Source organism: Oncorhynchus nerka, linkage group LG8 (genome assembly GCF_034236695.1).
Source record: "Oncorhynchus nerka isolate Pitt River linkage group LG8, Oner_Uvic_2.0, whole genome shotgun sequence".
Lineage (NCBI taxonomy): Eukaryota > Metazoa > Chordata > Actinopteri > Salmoniformes > Salmonidae > Oncorhynchus > Oncorhynchus nerka.
Window position 1 is genome coordinate 70,419,254 of NC_088403.1, and position 18,733 is coordinate 70,437,986.

The following is an 18,733-nucleotide window of genomic DNA, read 5'->3' on the forward strand; positions in this document are numbered from 1 at the left end:
CTTCACGGCCAGTGGTTACCCCAGTGGTCACACGGCCAGTGGTTACCCCCCTTCACGGCCAGTGGTTACCCCCCTTCACGGCCAGTGGTTACCCCCCTTCACGGCCAGTGGTTACCCCCCTTCACGGCCAGTGGTTACCCCCCTTCACGGCCAGTGGTTACCCCCTTCACGGCTAGTGGTTACCCCCATCACACGGCCAGTGGTTACCCCCATCCCCACACGGCCAGCGGTTACCCCCCTCACACGGCCAGCGGTTACCCCCCCACCCCCCCACGGCCAGCGGTTACCCCCCACGGCCAGCGGTTACCCCCCTCACCCCCCCACGGCCAGCGGTTACCCCCCTCACACGGCCAGTGGTTACCCCCCTTCACGGCCAGTGGTTACCCCCCTTCACGGCCAGTGGTTACCCCCCCCTTCACGGCCAGTGGTTACCCCCATCACACGGCCAGCGGTTACCCCCAGCCCCCACGGCCAGCGGTCACCCCCCACGCCAGCGGTTACCCCCACACGGCCAGCGGTTACCCCCATCACACGGCCAGCGGTTACCCCCATCACACGGCCAGCGGTTACCCCCCACACGGCCAGCGGTTACCCCCCTCACACGGCCAGCGGTTACCCCCTCACACGGCCAGCGGTTACCCCCTCACACGGCCAGCGGTTACCCCCCTCACACGGCCAGCGGTTACCCCCACGGCCAGCGGTTACCCCCATCACACGGCCAGCGGTTACCCCCCCACACGGCCAGCGGTTACCTCCCCACTGCCAGCGGTTACCCCCCACACACACTCACACGGGCCAGCGGTTACCCCCTCACACGGCCAGCGGTTACCCCCCCCCACGGCCAGCGGTTACCCCCTCACACGGCCAGCGGTTACCCCCCTCACACGGCCAACGGTTACCCCCCCACACACACGGCCAGCGGTGACCCCCGGCCAGCGGTTACCACGGCGCCACGCGGTTGACCCCCTCACACGGCCAGCAGTTACCCCCTCACACGGCCAGCGGTTACCCCCCACGGCCAGCGGTTACCCCCCTCACACGGCCAGCGGTTACCCCCACACGGCCAGCGGTTACCGCCCCAGCCTCACACGGCCAGCGGTTACCCCCCACGGCCAGCGGTACCCCCCGGCCAGCGGTTACCCCCTCACGGCCAGCGGTGACCCTCCCCCCACACACACCTCACACGGCCAGTGGCGCTCGGGACATGTGGTCATGCTGATGTGGTCTGGTCCTAGAGTGCGTCACTGCGCTGCAGGCAGCTGGATCTGGGGGGAGATGCAGACTGACCTCATATTTTCCTCTCTGTACAGGGCCTGTCTTGGAGAGCATGAGGTAAGCTGAGAACTTTTGGTTATTTACTTTCCACATCCCTCCCTCTCCCCTCACCGGGTCTCTCTCTCTCTCTCTCCACCGGGTCTCTCTCCCCCCTCACCGGGTCTCTCTCTCTCTCCACCGGGTCTCTCTCTCTCTCCACCGGGTCTCTCCTCTCCCTCTCCACCGGGTCTCTCCCTCTCCCCTCACCGGGTCTCTCTCTCCCCCCTCACCGGGTCTCTCTCCCCCCTCACCGGGTCTCTCTCCCCCCTCACCGGGTCTCTCTCCCACCTCACCGGGTCTCTCTCCCACCTCACCGGGTCTCTCTCTCCTCACCGGGTCTCTCTCTCGCTCCACCGGTTCTCTCCCTCTCCCCTCACCGGGTCTCTCCCTCTCTTCATCCCTCTCCCTCTCTCCATCCGGTCTCTCCCTCTCTCCATCCCTCTCCCTCTCTCCACCGGGTCTCTCCCTCTCTCCATCCCTCTCCCTCTCTCCACCGGGTCTCTCCCTCTCTCCATCCCTCTCCCTCTCTCCACCGGGTCTCTCCCTCTCTCCATCCTCTCTCCTCTCTCACCGGGTCTCTCCCTCACCGGTCTCCATCCCTCTCCTCTCTCCACCGGGTCTCTCCCTCTCCATCCCTCTCCCTCTCTCCATCCCTCTCCCTCTCTCCATCCCTCTCCCTCTCTCCACCGGGTCTCTCCATCCCTCTCCCTCTCTCCTTCGGGTCTCTCCCTCTCTCCATCCCTCTCCCTCTCTCCATCGGGTCTCTCCCTCTCTCCAGTGATAACCTAAAAGGTTGTCAGACCAACAGAAGTCTTGTTTGCTTTTCACATCCCTCCTTCACTCCTTTCCTCATTTCCAAATGTCATGTCATCCCTCTTTCTCTCTCTCCCTCTCTGACCTTTCAACCAATGGGAGCTTAACAAAACAGAACAGGAAGAACATCAACAGATTGATCACGAGAAAACATGGGAGTTAACGGAGGGAGGGAGACAGAATAGCAGTGCATCAATCTGACTTGTTCAGGACAGTTTTAGTCCTGAACATACTTATGCAAAGAGGTTGAATACTTACTGACTCAAGACATGTCAATTTTTCATTTTTTTTATTCATTTGTCAAAATGCGTCATTTCACCGTGACATGATGGTGGGAAATCTTGTGAAGAGAGGAGGTTGTTATAGCAACAATGTTCCAACATCTAGTGGAAAGCCTTCCCAGAAGAGTGGAGGCTGTTATAGCAGCAATGTTCCAACATCTAGTGGAAAGCCTTCCCAGAAGAGTGGAGGCTGTTATAGCAGCAATGTTCCTACATCTAGTGGAAAGCCTTCCCAGAAGAGTGGAGGCTGTTATAGCAGCAATGTTCCAACATCTAGTGGAAAGCCTTCCAGAAGAGTGGAGGCTGTTATAGCAACAATGTTCCTGATCTAGTGGAAAACATCCCAGAAGAGTTAACGGAGGTTGTTATAGCAAATAATGTTCATCTACATCTGAGTGGAAAGCCTTCCCAGAAGAGTGGAGGCTTTAGTCAACAATGTTCCAACATCTAGTGGAAAGCCTTCCCAGAAGAGTGGAGGCTGTTATGCAGCAATGTTCCAACATCTTTTAGTGGAAAGCCTTCCCAGAAGAGTGGGAGGCTGTTATAGGTTGTTATAGCAATGTTCCTACATCTAGTGGAAAGCCTTCCCAGAAGAGTGGAGGCTGTTATAGCAGCAATGTTCCAACATCTAGTGGAAAGCCTTCCCAGAAGAGTGGAGGCTGTTATAGCAGCAATGTTCCAACATCTAGTGGAAAGCCTTCCCAGAAGAGTGGAGGCTGTTATAGCAGCAATGTTCCAACATCTAGTGGAAAGCCTTCCCAGAAGAGTGGAGGCTGTTATAGCAGCAAAGGGGGACCAACTCCATATTAATGGCCATGATTTTGGAATGAGATGTTCAATGAGCAGGTGTCCACATACTTTTGGTGTGTATGCACACATTTTCATTTGTAAACTTCTCTGGGATCGTTCGGGGCGGTTCCACCTCGTCAACAGCCAGTGAAATTGCAGGGCGCCAAATTCAAAAACAACAGAAATCTCATAATTAAAATTCCTCAAACATGTTGTTGTAAATCAGCCACAGTGTCTGATTTCGAAAGGCTTTACGACGAAAGCAACTATTGTTAGGTCAGAGCCAAGTCACAGAAAAACACAGCCATTTTTCCAGCCAAAGAGAGGAGTCACAAAAAGCAGAAATAGAGACAAAATGAATCACTAACCTTTGATGATCTTCATCAGATGACACTCATAGGACTTCATGTTACACAATGCATGTATGTTTTGTTCGATAAAGTTCATATTTATATCCAAAAATCTCAGTATACATTGGTTCAGTAGTTCCAAAACATCCGGTGATTTTGCATCAATTTACAGAAATACTCATAATAAACATTAATAAAATATACAACTATTATACATGGAACTTTAGATCCACTTCTCCTCAACCGCTGTGTCAGATTTTTTTTTTAACTATATGGAAAAAGCACACCATGCAATAAGTACAGCGCTCAGACAACAAAACAAGCCATACAGATGCCAGAAGTCAGAAATACCATTGTAAATATTCACTTACCTTTGATGATCTTCATCAGGATGCACTCCCAGGAATCCCAGGTCCACAATAAATGTTTGTTTTGTTCGATAAAGTCCATTTATGTCTAAATACCTCCTTTTTGTTAGTGCGTTTTAGTGCTGTAAATTCATGAGGCGTGACACTAGGTCCAGACGAAAAGTCAAAGAGTTCCGTTACAGTGGACGCCTTAGGAAGTGCAATATGACCCCATAGACACTGTATATTTGATAAGCAATGACTTGGAAAAACTACAAAACTCAGATTTCCCACTTCCTGGTTGGATTTTTTTCTCAGGTTTTTGCCTGCTACATAAAAGTTCTGTTATACTTACAGACATCATTCAAACAGTTTACAATCCACTAATTACATGCATATTCTAGCTTTTATGGCTGAGTAGCAGGCAGTTTACTCTGGGCACCTTGTTATCCAAGCTACTCAATACTGCCCCCCCCAGTCCCAAATGTGTTAATTTGTTTAATTATTTAAAAAAATATTTACCTAGGCAAGTCAATTTCTTATTTCTTATTATTTACAATGACGGTCTAGGAACAGTGGGTTAGCTGTGACGGTCTAGTGGGTTAACTGTGACGGTCTAGTGGGTTAGCTGTGACGGTCTAGTGGGTTAACTGTGACGGTCTAGTGGGTTAGCTGTGACGGTCTAGTGGGTTAGCTGTGACGGTCTAGTGGGTTAGCTGTGACGGTCTAGTGGGTTAGCTGTGACGGTCTAGTGGGTTAACTGTGACGGTCTAGTGGGTTAGCTGTGACGGACTAGTGGGTTAGCTGTGACGGTCTAGTGGGTTAGCTGTGACGGTCTAGTGGGTTAGCTGTGACGGAACAGTGGGTTAACTGCCTTGTTCAGAACGACAGATTTTGACCTTGTCAGCTCGGGGATTCGATCTAGCAATCTTTCAGTTACTGGCCCAATGCGCTAACCACAAGACTACCTGCCGCCCCTATTTGATAGACTACCTACCTCCCCTATTTGATAGACTACCTGCCTCCCCTATTTGATAAACTTCCTGCCTCCCCTATTTGATAGACTACCTACCTCCCCTATTTGATAGACTACCTGCTGCCCCTATTTGATAGACTACCTACCTCCCCTATTTGATAGACTACCTACCTCCCCTATTTGATAGACTACCTGCCTCCCCTATTTGATAGACTACCTACCTCCCCTATTTGATAGACTACCTACCTCCCCTATTTGATAGACTACCTGCCTCCCCTATTTGATAGAATACCTGCCTCCCCTATTTGATAGACTACCTACCTCCCCTATTTGATAGACTACCTGCCTCCCCTATTTGATAGACTACCTACCTCCCCTATTTGATAAACTACCTGCCTCCCTATTTGATAGACTACCTACCTCCCTATTTGATAGACTACCTACCTCCCTATTTGATAGACTACCTACCTCCCCTATTTGATAGACTACCTACCTCCCCTATTTGATAGACTACCTACCTCCCTATTTGATAGACTACCTACCTCCCCTATTTGATAGACTACCTACCTCCCTATTTGATAGACTACCTGCCTCCCTATTTGATAGACTACCTGCCTCCCTATTTGATAGACTACCTGCCTCCCCTATTTGATAGACTACCTGCCTCCCCTATTTGATAGACTACCTGCCTCCCCTATTTGATAGACTACCTACCTCCCCTATTTGATAGACTACCTACCTCCCCTATTTGATAGACTACCTGCCTCCCCTATTTGATAGACTACCTGCCTCCCCTATTTGATAGACTACCTGCCTCCCCTATTTGATAGACTACCTGCCTCCCCTATTTGATAGACTACCTGCCTCCCCTATTTGATAGACTACCTGCCGCCCCTATTTGATAAAGCAGACTCCCCCTGGGTTAGATATTAACATCATAAATAAAATTGTCAAGATGATCAGGACAATCAGTAGTGAAAAGTGGGGTGGGTGAACTTGAAGGGTGGGGTTGGATTAGACATGAACATCAGTAACAACCAGGCTGAAGGGTGGGGTTGGATTAGACATGAACATCAGTAACAACCAGGCTGAAGGGTGGGGTTGGATTAGACATGAACATCAGTAACAACCAGGCTGAAGGGTGGGGTTGGATTAGACATGAACATCAGTAACAACCAGGCTGAAGGGTGGGGTTGGATTAGAAATGAACATCAGTCAGAATAAGGAAAACATAATGGACAATAGCATTAACAGTAACAGCAGTGTCAGGTTTTTCTGTTTCTATTCTGTTCTCTCTGTGTATCTGTTCTCGTTCTCTCTGTCTCTGTCTCCTCTCTCTCTGTCTCTCTATCTGTCCGTCTCTATCTCAAGGTTGTTATTTGTTCTGATCCCTCATACACTCTTCTCATTTATCCCATTTAGGCTGCTTTAGTATTCACTACACACTCTGCTTTAGCAGGAACACACACACACACACACACACACACACTCCACCTTCTTTTTATAGGGACACAAAAAGCAAACTCATGTTCACCTTCATTTGAGCTCTCTGTTCTGTCTGCTGTTGTCTGTCTGTTCTGTCTGCTCTAGTCTGCTGTTGTCTGTCTGTTCTGTCTGCTCTAGTCTGCTGTTGTCTGTCTGTTCTGTCTGCTGTTGTCTGTCTGTTCTGTCTGCTGTTGTCTGTCTGTTCTGTCTGCTCTAGTCTGCTGTTGTCTGTGCTCTAGTCTGCTGTTGTCTGTCTGTTCTGTCTGCTCTAGTCTGCTGTGGTCTGTCTGCTCTAGTCTGCTGTTGTCTGCTGTTGTCTGTCTGCTCTAGTCTGCTGTTGTCTGTCTGTTCTGTCTGCTGTTGTCTGTCTGTTCTGTCTGCTCTAGTCTGCTGTTGTCTGTCTACTGCTCTAGTCTGCTGTTGTCTACTGCTCTAGTCTGCTGTTGTCTGTCTGCTCTAGTCTGCTGTTGTCTGTCTGCTCTAGTCTGCTGTTGTCTGTCTGTTCTGTCTGCTCTAGTCTGCTGTTGTCTGTCTGCTCTAGTCTGCTGTTGTCTGTCTGTTCTGTCTGCTGTGGTCTGTCTGCTCTAGTCTGCTGTTGTCTGTCCTGTCTGCTCTAGTCTGCTGTGGTCTGTCTGCTCTAGTCTGCTGTTGTCTGTCTGTTCTGTCTGCTCTAGTCTGCTGTGGTCTGTCTGCTCTAGTCTGCTGTTGTCTGCTGTTTGTCTGTTCTGTCTGCTCTAGTCTGCTGTTGTCTGTCTGTTCTGTCTGCTGTTGTCTGTCTGTTCTGTCTGCTGTTGTCTGTCTGTTCTGTCTGCTCTAGTCTGCTGTTGTCTGTCTACTGCTCTAGTCTGCTGTTGTCTGTCTGCTCTAGTCTGCTGTTGTCTGTCTGCTCTAGTCTGCTGTTGTCTGTCTGTTCTGTCTGCTCTAGTCTGCTGTTGTCTGTCTGCTCTAGTCTGCTGTTGTCTGTCTGCTCTAGTCTGCTGTTGTCTGTCCTGTCTGCTCTAGTCTGCTGTGGTCTGTCTGCTCTAGTCTGCTGTTGTCTGTCTGTTCTGTCTGCTCTAGTCTGCTGTGGTCTGTCTGCTCTAGTCTGCTGTTGTCTGTCTGTTCTGTCTGCTCTAGTCTGCTGTGGTCTGTCTGCTCTAGTCTGCTGTTGTCTGTCTGTTCTGTCTATCTGCTCTAGTCTGCTGTTGTCTGTCTGTTCTGTCTGCTCTAGTCTGCTGTTGTCTGTTCTGTCTGCTCTAGTCTGCTGTTGTCTGTCTGTTCTGTCTGCTCTAGTCTGCTGTGGTCTGTCTGCTCTAGTCTGCTGTTGTCTGTCTGTTCTGTCTTTTCTAGTCTGCTGTTGTCTGTCTGTTCTGTCTGCTCTAGTCTGATGTTGTCTGTCTGCTCTAGTCTGATGTTGTCTGTCTGCTGTTGTCTGTCTGCTCTAGTCTGATGTTGTCTGTCTGCTCTAGTCTGATGTTGTCTGTCTGCTCTAGTCTGATGTTGTCTGTCTGCTCTAGTCTGCTGTTGTCTGTCTGCTCTGTCTGCTCTAGTCTGCTGTTGTCTGTCTGCTCTAGTCTGCTGTTGTCTGTCTGATCTAGTCTGCTGTTGTCTGTCTGCTCTAGTCTGCTGTTGTCTGTCTGCTGTTGTCTGCTGTTGTCTGTCTGTTCTGTCTGCTCTAGTCTGCTGTTGTCTGTCTGTTCTGTCTGCTCTAGTCTGCTGTTGTCTGTCTGTTCTGTCTGCTCTAGTCTGCTGTGGTCTGTCTGCTCTAGTCTGCTGTTGTCTGTCTGTTCTGTCTGCTCTAGTCTGCTGTTGTCTGTCTGTTCTGTCTGCTCTAGTCTGCTGTGGTCTGTCTGCTCTAGTCTGCTGTTGTCTGTCTGTTCTGTCTGCTCTAGTCTGCTGTGGTCTGTCTGCTCTAGTCTGCTGTTGTCTGTCTGTTCTGTCTGCTCTAGTCTGCTGTGGTCTGTCTGCTCTAGTCTGCTGTTGTCTGTCTGTTCTGTCTGCTGTGGTCTGTCTGCTCTAGTCTGCTGTTGTCTGTCTGTTCTGTCTGCTCTAGTCTGCTGTTGTCTGTCTGTTCTGTCTGCTCTAGTCTGCTGTGGTCTGTCTGCTCTAGTCTGCTGTTGTCTGTCTGTTCTAGTCTGCTGTTGTCTGTCTGCTCTAGTCTGCTGTTGTCTGTCTGTTCTGTCTGCTCTAGTCTGCTGTTGTCTGTCTGCTGTTGTCTGTCTGCTCTAGTCTGCTGTTGTCTGTCTGCTCTAGTCTGCTGTTGTCTGTCTGCTCTAGTCTGCTGTTGTCTGTCTGCTCTAGTCTGCTGTTGTCTGTCTGCTCTAGTCTGCTGTTGTCTGTCTGTTCTAGTCTGCTGTTTGTCTGCTCTAGTCTGCTGTTGTCTGTCTGTTCTAGTCTGCTGTTGTCTGTCTGCTCTAGTCTGCTGTTGTCTGTCTGCTGTTGTCTGCTCTAGTCTGCTGTTGTCTGTCTGCTCTAGTCTGCTGTTGTCTGTCTGCTCTGTTCCCTCTGTCTTCTATGGTCCGTCTGCTCTCTTTTCCTGTCATCTCTGTCTGCTCTGCTCTTGTCTGTTCCTCAGGACATCAGTAAGCTGCTCTCTAACATTATAAACCTGCATCAGGACATCAATAACCTGCATCAGGACATCAATAACCTGCTCTCTAACATTATAAACCTGCATCAGGACATCAATAAGCTGCATCAGGACATCAATAACCTGCATCAGGACATCAATAACCTGCATCAGGACATCAATAACCTGCATCAGGACATCAATAACCTGCATCAGGACATCAATAAGCTGCTCCCTAACATTATAAACCTGCTCCCAAACATTATAAACCTGCATCAGGACATCAATAAGCTGCATCAGGACATCAATAACCTGCATCAGGACATCAATAACCTGCATCAGGACATCAATAACCTCCATCAGGACATCAATAAGCTGCTCCCTAACATTATAAACCAGCATCAGGACATCAATAAGCTGCTCCCCAACATTATAAACCTGCATCAGGACATCAATAACCTGCATCAGGACATCAATAACCTCCATCAGGACATCAATAAGCTGCTCCCTAACATTATAAACCAGCATCAGGACATCAATAAGCTGCTCCCTAACATTATAAACCTGCATCAAGACATCAATAACCTGCTCCCTAACATTATAAACCAGCATCAGGACATCAATAAGCTGCTCCCAGACATTATAAACCAGCATCAGGACATCAATAAGCTGCTCCCAGACATTATAAACCTGCATCAGGACATCAATAACCTGCTCCCTAACATTATAAACCTGCATCAGGACATCAATAACCTGCTCCCTAACATTATAAACCTGCATCAGGACATCAATAAGCTGCTCCCAGACATTATAAACCAGCATCAGGACATCAATAAGCTGCATCAGGACATCAATAACCTGCATCAGGACATCAATAACCTCCATCAGGACATCAATAACCTGCATCAGGACATCAATAACCTCCATCAGGACATCAATAAGCTGCATCAGGACATCAATAACCTCCATCAGGACATCAATAAGCTGCTCCCAAACATTATAAACCAGCATCAGGACATCAATAACCTGTTACCAAACATTATAAACCTGCATCAGGACATCAATAACCTGCTCCCAGACATTATAAACCAGCAACAGGACATCAATAACCTGCATCAGGACATCAATAAGCTGCTCCCAGACATTATAAACCAGCATCAGGACATCAATAAGCTGCTCCCTAACATTATAAACCAGCATCAGGACATCAATAAGCTGCTCCCAGACATTATAAACCTGCATCAGGACATCAATAACCTGCTCCCTAACATTATAAACCTGCATCAGGACATCAATAACCTGCTCCCTAACATTATAAACCTGCATCAGGACATCAATAAGCTGCTCCCAGACATTATAAACCAGCATCAGGACATCAATAAGCTGCTCTCAGACATTATAAACCTGCATCAGGACATCAATAAGCTGCTCCCTAACATTATAAACCTGCATCAGGACATCAATAAGCTGCATCAGGACATCAATAACCTGCATCAGGACATCAATAACCTGCATCAGGACATCAATAACCTCCATCAGGACATCAATAACCTGCATCAGGACATCAATAACCTCCATCAGGACATCAATAAGCTGCTCCCTAACATTATAAACCTGCATCAGGACATCAATAACCTGCATCAGGACATCAATAACCTGCTCCCTAACATTATAAACCTGCATCAGGACATCAATAACCTGCTCCCAGACATTATAAACCTGCATCAGGACATCAATAAGCTGCATCAGGACATCAATAACCTGCATCAGGACATCAATAAGCTGCTCCCTAACATTATAAACCTGCATCAGGACATCAATAAGCTGCATCAGGACATCAATAACCTGCATCAGGACATCAATAAGCTGCTCCCAGACATTATAAACCTGCATCAGGACATCAATAACCTGCTCCCAAACATTATAAACCTGCATCAGGACATCAATAACCTGCTCCCAGACATTATAAACCTGCATCAGGACATCAATAACCTGCTCCCTAACATTATAAACCTGCATCAAGACATCAATAACCTGCATCAGGACATCAATAACCTGCTCCCTAACATTATAAACCTGCATCAGGACATCAATAAGCTGCTCCCTAACATTATAAACCAGCATCAGGACATCAATAAGCTGCTCCCTAACATTATAAACCTGCATCAGGACATCAATAACCTGCATCAGGACATCAATAAGCTGCATCAGGACATCAATAAGCTGCTCCCAGACATTATAAACCTGCATCAAGACATCAATAACCTGCATCAGGACATCAATAACCTGTATCAGGACATCAATAACCTGCATCAGGACATCAATAACCTGTTCCCTAACATTATAAACCTGTATCAGGACATCAATAAGCTGCTCCCAGACATTATAAACCTGCATCAGGACATCAATAAGCTGCATCAGGACATCAATAAGCTGCTCCCTAACATTATAAACCTGCATCAGGACATCAATAAGCTGCTCCCTAACATTATAAACCTGCATCAGGACATCAATAAGCTGCTCCCTAACATTATAAACCTGCATCAGGACATCAGTAAGCTGCTCCCTAACATTATAAACCTGCACCAGTACATCAATAACCAGCATCAGTACATCAATAAGCTGCTCCCTAACATTATAAACCTGCATCAGTACATCAATAACCTGCATCAGGACATCAATAAGCTGCATCAGGACATCAATAAGCTGCTCCCAGACATTATAAACCTGCATCAAGACATCAATAACCTGCATCAGGACATCAATAACCTGTATCAGGACATCAATAACCTGCATCAGGACATCAATAACCTGTTCCCTAACATTATAAACCTGTATCAGGACATCAATAAGCTGCTCCCAGACATTATAAACCTGCATCAGGACATCAATAAGCTGCTCCCTAACATTATAAACCTGCATCAGGACATCAATAAGCTGCTCCCTAACATTATAAACCTGCATCAGTACATCAATAAGCTGCTCCCTAACATTATAAACCAGCATCAGGACATCAATAACCTGCTCCCTAACATTATAAACCAGCATCAGGACATCAATAAGCTGCTCCCTAACATTATAAACCTGCATCAGGACATCAATAAGCTGCTCTCAGACATTATAAACCTGCATCAGGACATCAATAAGCTGCATCAGGACATCAATAAGCTGCTACCAGACATTATAAACCTGCATCAGGACATCAATAAGCTCCATCAGGACATCAATAAGCTGCTACCAGACATTATAAACCTGCATCAGGACATCAATAAGCTGCTCTCAGACATTATAAACCTGCATCAGGACATCAATAAGCTGCATCAGGACATCAATAAGCTGCTCCCAGACAATATAAACCTGCATCAGTACATCAATAAGCTGCATCAGGACATCAATAAGCTGCATCAGGACATCAATAAGCTGCTCCCAGACATTATAAACCTGCATCAAGACATCAATAACCTGCATCAGGACATCAATAACCTGTATCAGGACATCAATAAGCTGCTCCCAGACATTATAAACCTGCATCAAGACATCAATAACCTGCATCAGGACATCAATAACCTGTATCAGGACATCAATAACCTGTATCAGGACATCAATAACCTGCATCAGGACATCAATAACCTGTTCCCTAACATTATAAACCTGTATCAGGACATCAATAAGCTGCTGCCAGACATTATAAACCTGCATCAGGACATCAATAACCTGCATCAGGACATCAATAACCTGCATCAGGACATCAATAAGCTGCTCCCTAACATTATAAACCTGCATCAGGACATCAATAAGCTGCTACCAGACATTATAAACCTGCATCAGGACATCAATAACCAGCATCAGGACATCAATAAGCTGCTACCAGACATTATAAACCTGCATCAGGACATCAATAAGCTGCTCCCTAACATTATAAACCTGCATCAGGACATCAATAACCTGTATCAGGACATCAATAACCTGCTCCCAGACATTATAAACCTGCAACAGGACATTCAGTATATCATGTAGGGATTCAATGACATTATGAAGGGCAGCTCAGAACACCAGAAGATGGATTTTAAAGAACTGATTGAGTCTCTACTTGACACCAACAAACACCCCATAATATCTGTCCGTCTGTCCTCCCTAAATCGTGGCATTGAACAGTTCAGCAGACTGTTATCCCTCCATAACTGACTACCAGACTGTTATCCCTCCATAACTGACTACCAGACTGTTATCCCTCCATAACTGGCTACCAGACTGTTATCCCTCTAACTGGCTACCAGACTGTTATCCCTCTAACTGGCTACCAGACTGTTATCCCTCTAACTGGCTACCAGACTGTTATCCCTCTAACTGGCTACCAGACTGTTATCCCTCTAACTGGCTACCAGACTGTTATCCCTCTAACTGGCTACCAGACTGTTATCCCTCTAACTGGCTACCAGACTGTTATCCCTCTAACTGGCTACCAGACTGTTATCCCTCTAACTGGCTACCAGACTGTTATCCCTCTAACTGGCTACCAGACTGTTATCCCTCTAACTGGCTACCAGACTGTTATCCCTCTAACTGGCTACCAGACTGTTATCCCTCTAACTGGCTACCAGACTGTTATCCCTCTAACTGGCTACCAGACTGTTATCCCTCTAACTGGCTACCAGACTGTTATCCCTCTAACTGGCTACCAGACTGTTATCCCTCTAACTGGCTACCAGACTGTTATCCCTCTAACTGGCTACCAGACTGTTATCCCTCTAACTGGCTACCAGACTGTTATCCCTCTAACTGGCTACCAGACTGTTATCCCTCGAACTGGCTACCAGACTGTTATCCCTCGAACTGGCTACCAGACTGTTATCCCTCGAACTGGCTACCAGACTGTTATCCCTCGAACTGGCTACCAGACTATCAGCAGACTGTTATCCCTCTAACTGGCTACCAGACTATCACCAGACTGTTATCCCTCTAACTGACTACCAGACTGTTATCCCTCCATAACTGACTACCAGACTGTTATCCCTCCATAACTGGCTACCAGACTATTAAACAGTTCAGCAGACTGTTATCCCTCTAACTGGCTACCAGACTATCACCAGACTGTTATCCCTCTAACTGACTACCAGACTGTTATCCCTCCATAACTGACTACCAGACTGTTATCCCTCCATAACTGGCTACCAGACTATTAAACAGTTCAGCAGACTGTTATCCCTCTAACTGGCTACCAGACTGTTATCCCTCTAACTGGCTACCAGACTGTTATCCCTCTAACTGGCTACCAGACTGTTATCCCTCCATAACTGACTACCAGACTGTTATCCCTCTAACTGGCTACCAGACTGTTATCCCTCCATAACTGGCTACCAGACTGTTATCCCTCCATAACTGGCTACCAGACTATTGAATAGTTCAGCAGACTGTTATCCCTCTAACTGACTACCAGACTATTGAATAGTTCGGCAGACTGTTATCCCTCTAACTGGCTACCAGACTATCACCAGACTGTTATCCCTCTAACTGGCTACCAGACTATCAGCAGACTGTTATCCCTCTAACTGGCTACCAGACTGTTATCCCTCTATAACTGGCTACCAGACTGTTATCCCTCTATAACTGGCTACCAGACTGTTATCCCTCTATAACTGGCTACCAGACTGTTATCCCTCTATAACTGGCTACCAGACTGTTATCCCTCCATAACTGACTACCAGACTATCAGCAGACTGTTATCCCTCTAACTGGCTACCAGACTGTTATCCCTCTAACTGGCTACCAGACTGTTATCCCTCCATAACTGGCTACCAGACTATTGAATAGTTCAGCAGACTGTTATCCCTCCATAACTGGCTACCAGACTGTTATCCCTCCATAACTGGCTACCAGACTATTGAATAGTTCGGCAGACTGTTATCCCTCTAACTGGCTACCAGACTATCACCAGACTGTTATCCCTCTAACTGGCTACCAGACTATCAGCAGACTGTTATCCCTCTAACTGGCTACCAGACTGTTATCCCTCTAACTGGCTACCAGACTGTTATCCCTCTATAACTGGCTACCAGACTGTTATCCCTCTATAACTGGCTACCAGACTGTTATCCCTCTATAACTGGCTACCAGACTGTTATCCCTCCATAACTGGCTACCAGACTATTGAATAGTTCAGCAGACTGTTATCCCTCTAACTGGCTACCAGACTATCAGCAGACTGTTATCCCTCCATAACTGGCTACCAGACTATTGAACAGTTCAGCAGACTGTTATCACTCCATAACTGACTACCATACTATCACCAGACTGTTATCCCTCCATAACTGACTACCATACTATCACCAGACTGTTATCCCTCCATAACTGACTACCATACTATCACCAGACTGTTATCCCTCCATAACTGACTACCAGACTGTTATCCCTCCATAACTGGCTACCAGACTGTTATCCCTCCATAACTGACTACCAGACTATCAGCAGACTGTTATCCCTCTAACTGGCTACCAGACTGTTATCCCTCTAACTGGCTACCAGACTAACACCAGACTGTTATCCCTCTAACTGGCTACCAGACTAACACCAGACTGTTATCCCTCTAACTGGCTACCAGACTATTGAATAGTTCAGCAGACTGTTATCCCTCTAACTGGCTACCAGACTATTGAACAGTTCAGCAGACTGTTATCCCTCCATAACTGGCTACCAGACTATCAGCAGACTGTTATCCCTCTAACTGGCTACCAGACTATCAGCAGACTGTTATCCCTCTAACTGACTACCAGACTGTTATCTGTTATCCTCTATCTAACTGGCCACTCCATAACTGGCTACCAGACTGTTATCCCTCCATAACTGGCTACCAGACTATTGAATAGTTCAGCAGACTGTTATCCCTCTATAACTGGCTACCAGACTGTCACCCGACTGTTATCCCTCTAACTGACTACCAGACTATCAGCAGACTATTATCCCTCTAACTGGCTACCAGACTGTTATCCCTCTAACTGGCTACCAGACTGTTATCCCTCTATAACTGGCTACCAGACTGTTATCCCTCCATAACTGGCTACCAGACTGTTATCCCTCTAACTGGCTACCAGACTGTTATCCCTCGAACTGGCTACCAGACTGTTATCCCTCTAACTGGCTACCAGACTATCAGCAGACTGTTATCCCTCTATAACTGGCTACCAGACTATCAGCAGACTGTTATCCCTCTAACTGACTACCAGACTATCACCAGACTGTTATCCCTCCATAACTGGCTACCAGACTGTTATCCCTCTAACTGGCTACCAGACTATTGAACAGTTCACCCGACTGTTATCCCTCTAACTGGCTACCAGACTATCAGCAGACTGTTATCCCTCTAACTGGCTACCAGACTATTGAATAGTTCAGCAGACTGTTATCCCTCTAACTGGCTACCAGACTATCACCAGACTGTTATCCCTCTAACTGGCTACCAGACTATCAGCAGACTGTTATCCCTCCATAACTGGCTACCAGACTATTGAACAGTTCAGCAGACTGTTATCACTCCATAACTGACTACCATACTATCACCAGACTGTTATCCCTCCATAACTGACTACCATACTATCACCAGACTGTTATCCCTCCATAACTGACTACCATACTATCACCAGACTGTTATCCCTCCATAACTGACTACCAGACTGTTATCCCTCCATAACTGGCTACCAGACTGTTATCCCTCCATAACTGACTACCAGACTATCAGCAGACTGTTATCCCTCTAACTGGCTACCAGACTGTTATCCCTCTAACTGGCTACCAGACTGTTATCCCTCTAACTGGCTACCAGACTGTTATCCCTCTAACTGGCTACCAGACTGTTATCCCTCTAACTGGCTACCAGACTGTTATCCCTCTAACTGGCTACCAGACTGTTATCCCTCTAACTGGCTACCAGACTGTTATCCCTCCATAACTGGCTACCAGACTGTTATCCCTCCATAACTGACTACCAGACTATCAGCAGACTGTTATCCCTCTAACTGGCTACCAGACTGTTATCCCTCCATAACTGGCTACCAGACTGTTATCCCTCCATAACTGGCTACCAGACTGTTATCCCTCCATAACATAACTGGCTACCAGACTGTTATCCCTCCATAACTGACTACCAGACTGTTATCCCTCCATAACTGACTACCAGACTGTTATCCCTCCATATCTGACTACCAGACTGTTATCCCTCCATAACTGGCTACCAGACTGTTATCCCTCCATAACTGGCTACCAGACTGTTATCCCTCCATAACATAACTGGCTACCAGACTGTTATCCCTCCATAACTGACTACCAGACTGTTATCCCTCCATAACTGGCTACCAGACTGTTATCCCTCCATAACTGACTACCAGACTGTTATCCCTCCATAACTGACTACCAGACTGTTATCCCTCCATAACTGGCTACCAGACTGTTATCCCTCCATAACTGGCTACCAGACTGTCAGCAGACTGTTATCCCTCCATAACTGGCTACCAGACTGTCAGCAGACTGTTATCCCTCCATAACTGGCTACCAGACTGTTATCCCTCCATAACTGGCTACCAGACTGTTATCCCTCCATAACTGACTACCAGACTGTTATCCCTCCATAACTGACTACCAGACTGTTATCCCTCCATAACTGACTACCAGACTGTTATCCCTCCATAACTGGCTACCAGACTATCAGCAGACTGTTATCCCTCCATAACTGACTACCAGACTATCACCAGACTGTTATCCCTCCATAACTGGCTACCAGACTATTGAACAGTTCACCAGACTGTTATCCCTCTAACTGGCTACCAGACTATTGAACAGTTCAGCAGACTTATCCCTCCATAACTGACTACCAGACTGTTATCCCTCTAACTGGCTACCAGACTATCAGCAGACTGTTATCCCTCCATAACTGGCTACCAGACTGTTATCCCTCTATAACTGGCTACCAGACTGTTATCCCTCCATAACTGGCTACCAGACTATTGAATAGTTCAGCAGACTGTTATCCCTCTAACTGGCTACCAGACTGTTATCCCTCTAACTGGCTACCAGACTGTTATCCCTCTAACTGGCTACCAGACTGTTATCCCTCTAACTGGCTACCAGACTATCAGCAGACTGTTATCCCTCTAACTGGCTACCAGACTGTTATCCCTCTAACTGGCTACCAGACTGTTATCCCTCTAACTGGCTACCAGACTGTTATCCCTCTAACTGGCTACCAGACTGTTATCCCTCTAACTGGCTACCAGACTGTTATCCCTCTAACTGGCTACCAGACTGTTATCCCTCTAACTGGCTACCAGACTGTTATCCCTCTAACTGGCTACCAGACTGTTATCCCTCTAACTGGCTACCAGACTGTTATCCCTCTAACTGGCTACCAGACTATCAGCAGACTGTTATCCCTCTAACTGGCTACCAGACTGTTATCCCTCTAACTGACTACTAGACTATTGCAGCTCTCTGGGTGTAACATTTAACAGTTTTGATAACTTTTGGAAACAAAACACATTTTATAAGTAGGATGGGATCCACCCAAATCATGTGGGATCCTGGATCCTTTCACATCATTATAAGGCTGACAATGACTTATCAATGACCCAAACCCTGCTCAGCTAATCTCTACCATTGTGTTGCTGAGTCATCATTAATGCTTTAGCTAATGTACATTATCTCAGGGACGTTGGGAGACACAATATAAGAAACCCAATTTATCTCTCATTAACTGTCCTGAATGCCTCTGCTGGTATGACTTAGAGCGTCTGCTAAATGACTTAAATGTAAATGTAAAATCAACAAGGCCCTAGTTTCTACCT

The 18,733-nt window shown here is 46.9% G+C and overlaps 1 protein-coding gene across 1 annotated transcript in view; it reads left to right on the forward strand.

The window, feature by feature from the left end:
* Positions 1–18,733, forward strand: part of nfxl1 (nuclear transcription factor, X-box binding-like 1) — a 100,919-nt gene that overhangs the window by 42,708 nt on the left and 39,478 nt on the right. Inside the window, 1 exon segment of the mRNA XM_065021169.1 lies at positions 1,311–1,332. Within this exon segment, the coding sequence (XP_064877241.1) occupies positions 1,311–1,332 (22 nt within the window).